The sequence below is a fragment of the Apteryx rowi genome, unplaced genomic scaffold (genome assembly GCF_003343035.1).
Source record: "Apteryx rowi isolate R43461 unplaced genomic scaffold, aptRow1 scaffold_289, whole genome shotgun sequence".
Lineage (NCBI taxonomy): Eukaryota > Metazoa > Chordata > Aves > Apterygiformes > Apterygidae > Apteryx > Apteryx rowi.
In genome coordinates this window covers 638,803-647,935 of record NW_020449296.1, presented here as the reverse complement: position 1 = coordinate 647,935, position 9,133 = coordinate 638,803, and the positions used below count along the sequence as shown (strand labels likewise).

Genomic DNA, 9,133 nt, shown 5'->3' with positions numbered 1-9,133 from the left:
GTGCATGACTCTTGCTGGTGGTGATGGGAGGGGGTCTCATCTCCATTCAGGGCTCCATCCTTGTCAGCGGCCTTGGACCTTTGCGTGTGTCTCTTCCTTCTCCCTCTTCCTCCTCCCCTGCTTCAGGAAAGCTGGGGCTCTGAGCACAAGCCTGGCACTGGTTGCTCGCCATGCTCTGGGCATTCACGGACGGCTGGTCAGGCTTCACCTGTGCTTCCTGCAGATATCCTTGGAGAACCCTTGCAGCACTGCCGTTGTGATGACACCATGATGATGAAAGCTAGGAGAGATCTCCTGGAGCATCTCAAAGCTGGGTGCAGGCACCTGCATCTCATCCAAGGATGGCCAGGGATGGAGAGGGGAGCTGCACAAGTGTTGGTCCTTTCCCTGCCGGACACAGCTCAGGTGTAACACATCAAACGCAGAAGGCAGCAAGCAGCAGTCTTGCAAACACGCTCATGCCCCTTGCAGGATTTCCCATCCCGGAGCAGATTGGCTGCCTGACCATGGAGGAGCGCTGCTGTGGGATGTGCCTGTTCAGCTTGGCGTCTTTTAGTCGCTGTGGCCAGCAATGTCCCCAGCCCTGGCTCCCAGCCATCGCACCKCCTGTCTGCCTCGCTGCAACCTCTCTGCAAGATTTCAGGAGGGGGTGGCTGGGGAGCGGCTCTCGTATCTGTGCAAAACCAGCCTTTCAGCTATTTCCTTGTCATCCCCCATGTGGCTTGGCACGACGGATGACAGGTGTGGTTGCACCCTAGACTTGCTGGTGGACAGGTCTAAAGCACGAAGGACTGAATGAAAGTCCTGGGGCTTTGGGACATGGCTCATGTTGGCCCTGCTGCAGGATGTCCTCAGAGGTGGATGGTGGCTCTTCCACTGCCCTTTGCAGAGATGCAGCCCTGGAGAAGGTCTGCAATCCTCACCGGGTCAGGAGGGAAGTGGAGGGGCCTGGGGGCTCTGAGCAGGTGAAAGGAGGACCAGCAGCAGGAGAACATGCCAAAGCCRGCAGGAATGGGTTTGCTGAGGGGCTCCAGTCAGCAGGACAAAGGGTGGGGAAGGGAGGAAACTTGGCATCAAACAGAGGTCAAGAAAGGGTTGAGAGGAGGCTCCAGGCCGGGGGATCTCTAGGACACGATGGGTGCCAAGGGGTGGCCTGAATTGGGGAGGACCCCATGGCAGGAAGGGTGGGAGTCCCTATCATCTGCCAAGCACTTGCCCACCTCCTCTCTGCTCTCGAGGCCAGGAGAGGCAGTGGGGGGGGGGAGAGGGGGGATATGCCAAGTCTCTCAGCATCTGGATGTCCCGCTTAATAACTCAAACCCACAGCCCTCTCCTAACCCCATCTGAAAGGGGAACAGGGTTCCAGAGGCAATTATCATCCTGCAGATTACATGAAAATAGCCATCTGGGGAGAGGACAGGGGAGAGCTGCTGTGCATTCAGCCCTCRTCGGACATTGCAGAACTGGCACAGAGAGAGCACCAAAACCCACCTTGAAGCTGCAGTCAGAGCTCACATGCCCCTCACATGCATGTTCACAGCCCCTCACAGCCCAGGAAACACCACTCTGCATCAGCCAGGGACGCTGGCGCACAACAAACTCCCATTTTCCGGGAAATGCATGGCACAGAGGGACCGACCTGCTGCGTGTGTCTCCAGGTGCGCCTACCTGGAGCCCAGCCCAGCATTTCAGCACAGCTCGCTCCATGCCAGAGCAAGCCTGGAGCGTCATCTGTGCTGGATATCTACTGAGCTGATCATTTGGCCCAGCTTCAAAATTTCCCTTCTTTTGGCTGCAGGCTGTGGTTAGTCTCGCTTGGATATCTCCTGCCTGTCACCTAATCCTTTGTGCTCTAGGGTGGCCAAACCCTCCTAACTTTTCACTCTGCTTGACACAATTGCAATTTTTCTTTCCTCCCCAGGAAAATGGTTTGCGGGCTTGAACTGCCCTGCGCACTCACTGCCGAGGCACAGGCCAGATCAGTGCTGCCCTGGCTTTGCACAAGGGGCAAAGCACCCGTTCCTGCGGCTGTTTTCCCCTGCCCAGAGGTACGGCCATGTCCATTCTCCTCTGCTGCTTCACTGCTTTCTTTGAGCACCTTCTCTGGCCTGTTTTGCTCACTGAAAGTCTGTGGGTTCGCCTCCTCGAGAGCTGGGCAGTGCCCATGCMCGAGACTCCTTCCCACAAGGTGCCCTGTCCCCCTTGCCTTCCACTCTGCATTTGCAGCCGCGGCTTAGTGCATCCTCACTGTGTCTGACCCTAGGGGGCTTGTTTCCAAGCGGGGGAAAAGGGCACTAGGGTTTGCCAGGACCCCCAGGCRTGTTCCTGGGACAGCTCGGCTCCAGGGAGCTGATGGTAGCCAGTCGCCTCTCCCTTCAGCCTCCTGCAGGTGATTGCCTCGGAAATGTTTCCCCAGTGCCATGCCCACGCGCCATGAGCCACAGCAGCACCGCTGGTCACCAGCCTCTCCAGTAAGAGAATCTCACTAATTCTTACATGTTATTTTCTGTAAAAGCAATGTTCGGAAATAAAGCTGTGTGCAAATGCCCATGCATGGGGCTGCAGTTGTATATTTGTGTCTGTGCTCAGGTGTGTGCTCCTGGCAGATATTTSTGTCTGTGCATGTGACAAGCATCGAAGCAGAAAGCCTACTTTTAGGATAAATTGCCTACAGGGCACATCCATGGCCACATTTTTAACTTATCACAGCCCCAGGCCCATCTAGATTTTGAAGRGGAAAAAAAGCCCCATGCAGCATTTACGTTTGCAGCCATGGAGAAACCAGGCTGTCTTTCACGTGCTGGCTTGCTCCTGCTGTCTGTTCCCGCTTTGCTCTTTGTGGTTGCAGACGTATTTGGTTAGGCCTCATTTCTAGGGGGGGGTTTTGCAATCTTTTCACAATCCCCTGACGCCGAGACCAGCACAACAGCTCATCCTGCACAAGCAAGAGTCAGCCTCGCAGCGCCTGGACACAGCTTGCCCTTAGCAAACCCGGAGTGGGCCGCCTCCAGCCCTCCCACGACAGCCCCGGCTGACTCCCAGCGCGCGGATAGCAGTTCCCAGGCTCCCAGCACAGCCCAGGCCAGAGCACAGCCTCATTAATGACTTGCTTTAAAGCTGCTTTCCCAGAGCAGCYGGGAGGGCTGAGCCCAAGCGCTGCTTTGAGCGAGCAGCACTTGTTCGGGGCAGCTCAGCGCTGGGGAGAGAGACTTGGCCATGTGCAAAAGATGCTGCRTAAAAAAACCCACCTTTTTTGTCACTGTGTTTACTAGGATCTCAGGACCCCTCATGCTCGCCTAGCATGGGGTGGTTGGAGCAAACAGGAGGGCTTCACCTCCCTGGGCAGCGCGGCAATGAAAGCCGAGGCAGGAGCTGCAAGCGAGGGTACCCGCCGCCCCACTCTGCCGTGCCGGCACGGCCCCTTCCCCTGCCCACCCCCAGCCCCCGGGCTGCCCTTCCCGCCCCGTGGAGGCGCATCACGACGGAGGCACATCACGACAGCGAGAAACAGTGAGGCTGGTTAAGAATATGTTTTTATTGCCTTACATCTTGTCTCAAAACCAGCCCGGCAGGCGGACACGTACTCCCACGTGGAGCAGAGTGCAGCATGGAGCAAGCTCAGCGCCTGTCCTTTCCTCAGGGCCAGTATCTCCGACTTCACAGTTTCTTTATACAGTCTTTAGAGAACACCCAAATGCCTGTCTAATAAAGCAATCAAGCCAGATAAATGTGCTTGATAGAAACACTCAGCTACAAGCTTTCTCCAGCCAACACACAGCCTTTGCTGATATTGTTAAGCCCTGCAAATCCTATTATTGCAATTATACAACTTAATAGACCTTAATTGACCAAAGTCCACGTCTGAAGTCTCTGCAAGCAAAAAGCACTGCAGCTGCATTAGGACCCTTCAAATGGCTCCTTCTCGGCATACTGGAGGGGTTTTTGCAAACGCGGGTAGGTGCCATGACCCCATCAGCCCTGTTCCCAGGATCTGTCCCCTCACTCCCTGCAGTCTCGCTTCAAGGCRTCCCTGGGTTAGTGACTTCTCATTGTACTAAGGATTTGGGATAGGGCCACTCTCAAAACAACTGAAGTGTGTTTGCAATGAATTTTGCAAACTGTTCTATTTCCCCACCTGCACTACTTCACGCACACAGTTTTCACATGAAGGCTTTTTGGATTTGGGATAAAAAAGTGTCTTTTTTTTTTTCCTGAAAGCAAAACTTAAGAATGAACATCTGACAACAGCAAAAACAAGGGGGAATAAGGGGGTAAAATTCCACCAAAATGAACATTTGTTTTGATTTAATTACAATTTCGTACTAAAAAAAAAAAAGCATTTAAAAAATCAAAAGGGCGTGCGAACAAATCCTGACTACCCTTTTCCAAACTACACTGCAACAGTGCRCTGTAAAAGCTGAAGGGAAACCCCAGAGCAGCCCAGAAATGCAGCCACACCATCACCCCGGTGTCCCCAAACTCTTGTTCTCGCCACTACTAACTGCTCTGCGAGGAGGCCCGGGGACGCAGACCCTGCACAGCGCCCCACAGCCCGGCAAGCCAGAAAGGAGCAAATGGGCCAGAGGGAAATGAAATGCAGCCATGGTTTATTCCGTAGAAAAATAGGAGTAATCTTCCAGAAAAGCTAGCCTATGATATAAAGGGTATTCTGTAAAAAGTACGAGGAGCCAAAAGTAGAGCCCTTCAGGGAGGCTGAATGCAAGCACAGTCTTTAAATATAAATACAAACGTATAACCGCCCCAAACAGTCAAGGGAAAAGCTGCCATCCTGTCGGGCGCCCCCGGAGCTGATGCAGTCCCCGGTGCAGCCCTCCCCGGCGCGGGGCTCAGCTCCCCGGGGCCGTGCGGGACGGGGGCGTCCCAAGGGCCGGCTTTCGTGCCCCCCCAGGGAGCGCGGGAGCCACCGTTGCAGAAAGCCCCGACGGCACGGCCGGTGCACTCRGCCGGCCGGCGCTGGGGCTCGCACCTTGGACCGCGGCGGGGGCGACTCTGCAGCAGGCAGGGCAGCGCCGAGGGGGCTGCGGGGCGGAGGGCAGCCCCCTCGGCCGGCCCGTCCTCGCCCCAGCCGGGGCCGGCGMTCTCCAGATGTCCGTGTCCAGGCGGTTGTCGGTGGGGAAGGCATCCGTCCTAGGCAGAGGGAGGAAGGGGAGCATGGTTAGTCCCACCGTGCCCTTGCTTTAAGCACTGCCATGCCCAGCAGCTCTGGAAGGAAACCCTATCCGAAGGCAACCAACGCTTTGGAGGGATCCATGCCCTAATTGCCTCTGCGCCCCAGCTCCCGCTCCGGCACCCTTTCCTGGCTCAGCCCAGGGAGCCAGTGCCTTTCCAGCCAGCCAGATGCTTCCCTCCATCCCGTGAGAAACCATGGGGCACGAGCCGGGACACGGGGCAGCATCCTCACGTCACCACCCAGCGCCCCGCTCATCCCACCTACCTCTTCAGGGCCGACCTAGRTGCGCTGCCCCTTCTGCCGCGATGCTTTTCTCCGTGGCGCTGTGGACTGCGCTTTCTTCTTGTCCATCTTCTGCATCAGCTTCTGCACGGCAGCGTCGGTCGGGGAGGCACAGAGCTTCTTGTTCTTCCTGGTGGTGAACCTGGCCATCGAGGCAGAAAGGTTTGCTGTGGGGCTGCTACGGAGGCGGATGGGAGGCTACAGGGAGGACGGACTGGGAGGACCCAACCACTCCAGATGGCTCCCATCCGGCTGGGATACTCACACGACAGCACGCAGCGGGCAGCCCGTCTCAGGTCCCTGCAGGCTGTAGGACTTCACCCAGCCAGACGGGATGTTCTTCCGGCTGTTCTTCAGGCAGCAGTCGGAGGCTTGGCTGCCAATGCCTGGGGGACAAGGGGGGACATGTGGCATTTTGGACCTGGCCTGGGGCAACTCTCCAGGACCACAGCACGGCCAGTCCAGGGTGAGGGAACTGCAGCAGAGCTTGCAGAAAGCCCCTGTCAGGAGCAACCCCCTTGGCGGTGGGGGCGACCATCCATGGGCTCAGGGCTCTGCCATTTGGGGAAGCAAGTTGGTGCCACCAGCCCCAGAGTGGCTGGAGATGTGCTGGGACAGCCACATGAAGATGGGAGCTCTCAGCCCCTGCTCCCTGTCACAGGCCGGACCCTGCCGCAGGTAGATGTGGCACCAATTTTATCCCTGCTCTGCCAGTAGGGAAACTGAGGCAGAGATGGGCTTCTTGCAAAGGGGCTGAAAATCATACCTCTGCCCCTGCCACTCTGCTCCAGGTGCCACTGCCCCTGCCACCCACTGCCACCACTGTGCTGCCAGCCACAGCTGCTGCTTCTCCCTGGCCGGATTTAAGCAGGGCAGGCCTCAGGGGAAGAGCTAATCCAGCACGTGCACTCACACCGCCTGGGAAGGCATGGCAAGCCCTACCCGTGCACCACACGCCAGCCGCGCACACGCACCCCTACCCGTGAGTGCGCTGCAAACACGCCATGCCGACTCCAGCCACGTGCACACGCACATGCGCCCCCCCCCACGTGAAAGCAGTGCAAGCACTACAAGTAAACGCTGCCAGCCAGCCATGCACACATGCACACACACGTCTACATAGGAAGGCGCTGCAAACGCTACGTGCGCACCGCGCACCCCAGCCATGCAGACATATACACGCAGAGGAACGCACTGCAATCGCTGCACACACACTCTGGCCATAGGCACGCACGAACCCACTGCAACCCCCCCGTGCCCTGCAATCTGCTCACACGCACATGCCCTCCAGCCAGCAGTCTGCACCCAGGGGCTCAGCACCCTGCGCAGACCCYTTAGAGCATCCCCCCCAAGTCTGGGCACCAGGGGGTTGAACCTCCTCACCTCGAGCTGGGTAGACGAGGAGGGCAGCAGCCAGCAGGAGCAGTGGCAGGAGAAGGCGGAGAGCCATCACAGGCGGCCGGCGCGTCGGGTGCTGAGCTCTGCAAGGCTCGGGAGCAGGACGCACACTGCTGCCTTGTGCCTCGGACACTCCTATTTATCCCTGGATGCTTTGCTTTCATTTTCGGCCACCCTGGCATGCAGCCCGCCTGTCAGACAGGGGGCTGGGTGACGGAGGAGAGGGAGGGGGGAGGATTCCTGTAAGCAGCAAGCCCCCCTTTACAGATGTGTCCTGTCTTGTTCCCAGCTGCCCACCACCGCATCAGGCGGGGGGCACGCTGGAGAAACGGCCCCCGTCATGTCTCAAGTTTGTGGGCTCTCGTTTCCTACCCAGTCCCGCAACCTGCTGCTACCTGCTCTTGTCAGGTTGGGTGTTGCTGCTTGCCTGTTTGCTCCCCCAGCGCGGACCCTGGCGGGCGGCCAAGCCATTCGGGAAACCAAAAAGCCAACCTGCTCTGCATCCCCCCGACACATTGCTTAGCAGCTGCCAGCTCCCCAGCCGTTCCTGAGCCAGGCTGCCCACCCCAGATGGGTGAGAAGATGCTGGGGGTGACCCCAGTCCCGGTCCCCTAGCCCCCATCCACGTCCTGCTGCCTCAGGAGCCTCCTGAAATGGCTGGACGTGTATGTAGGGGCTGTTCAGAGGCCAGGCTGCGACTGGGGCTGCGGGAGAGGGCATAGCCCACTCCCAGCTCCACAAGTGTAAAAAAAAAAAAAAAAGGTGTCTGCGACGATATTAAATTGTCGGGAGCTGTGGATATGCAGGCACCTGGACCAGCCGGAGAAAGGGACTGACAGACACCTCCTAAGGTTCAACGCAGACAAACTGCAAAGTCCTGTGCCTGGGATAGAGTGACACCATGTGACAGAGCAGGCGGGGGCCAGCTGGCTAGCAAGCGGCTGTGCAGGATGGATCTGGGGTCTGGGARGAGCTGAACGGGAGCCCACAGTGTGCCCTTGTGGTGACAGAGGCCACCCGTAGAGAAGGAGGACAAGGCAACAGGCAGAAAGGATGCCACAATGCCATCCGTGGAGATGGTCAACCCTTGGCYGGGCCAAGCCCTGAGCAACCTGATATAACTATGGTCCTGCTCCGAGCAGTGGCTGGGCCAGAGACCTCCTCATTTTCACAGAATCACTGGGTCACAGACTAGTACAGGTTGGAAGGGACCAAGGATGAAGTTTTAACAACCTCTCTGGGCAACCTGTTCCAATGTTTGAAACGTTCTGATGTTGAAAACATTTTTCACAGTATTTAATTGTATTGGGGTTAACTAATTCCTTGTGCCGCTGTCTTTTGTCCTCTTGCCAGGCACCTCCAAAGTGAGGAATCCCATCTTCGCCATCCCTTCGCCATCCCTTCCCCAGGCTGCACAGCCCCACTGCTGCCCAGAGACTGCTGGCCCCACTGGCCTGTGCCATGGGGTGGGCAGGCGAGGGCTTGATTGCCCCCCTTGCCCTCCCAGCATGGCTCAGGGAGCTCACGGGCACAGAAGACCCCAGCACAACGAAGGGGAGCCGGCTGGCTGTGCTGTCCGAGGACCCACCCTGGGGGGGACACAAAARCAGCACTGGGGAGCTGCTGGTGCAACACCAGGACTTTCTACTGGTTCCTGATAAGGACCCTCATAAACAGTTAGCAAGGGCAATGAGTAACCCAGGAGGAGAACAAAGTCCCGGTTGTTTCAAAAAGCAGAGAAGTGATAGGGTACCCAGGCTCTCAYCCCTCTTGGTAGGGAGGGGGCAATGCTGGAGCCATGGGGGGCTCACTACAGAATCACAGAATCACAGAATGGCTGAGGTTGGAAGGGACCTCTGGAGATCATCTAGTCCAACCCCCCTGATCAAGCAGGGTCACCTAGAGAACATTGCACAGGATTGCATCCAGGTGGGTTTTGAATATCTCCAGAGAAGGAGACTCCACMACCTCTCTGGGCAACCTSTTCCAGTGCTCTGTCACCCTCACAGTGAAGAAGTTTTTCCTCATGTTCAGATGGAAGYGTCTGTGTTTCAGTTTGTGCCYGTTGCCTCGYGTCCTGTCGCTSRGCACCACTGAAAAGAGTCTGGTCCCATCCTCTCGACACCCTCCCTTCAGATACTTGTACACGTTGATAAGATCYCCTCTCAGCCTTCTCTTCTCCAGGCTACCAACAGCCCCACATCCCACCCTTGGGCACAGGGCCCAACAAGTTGCTGGGGTTTGCTGGCTTCCTCGTGGAAG

At 57.4% G+C, this 9,133-nt stretch overlaps 1 protein-coding gene across 1 annotated transcript; it reads right to left on the bottom strand.

Annotated features, from left to right (window-relative positions):
- Window positions 1-5,470: 5,470 nt before the first annotated feature.
- LOC112967733 (C-C motif chemokine 21a-like) lies at window positions 5,471-6,923 on the bottom strand. Its single transcript, XM_026069179.1, has 3 exons — window positions 6,857-6,923; window positions 5,739-5,859; window positions 5,471-5,615 (listed from the first exon to the last, which is right to left on the bottom strand). Exons 1-3 carry the CDS (start codon window positions 6,921-6,923, stop codon window positions 5,471-5,473), a joined length of 333 nt encoding a protein of 110 aa, XP_025924964.1.
- Between the last annotated feature and the right edge of the window lie 2,210 nt (window positions 6,924-9,133).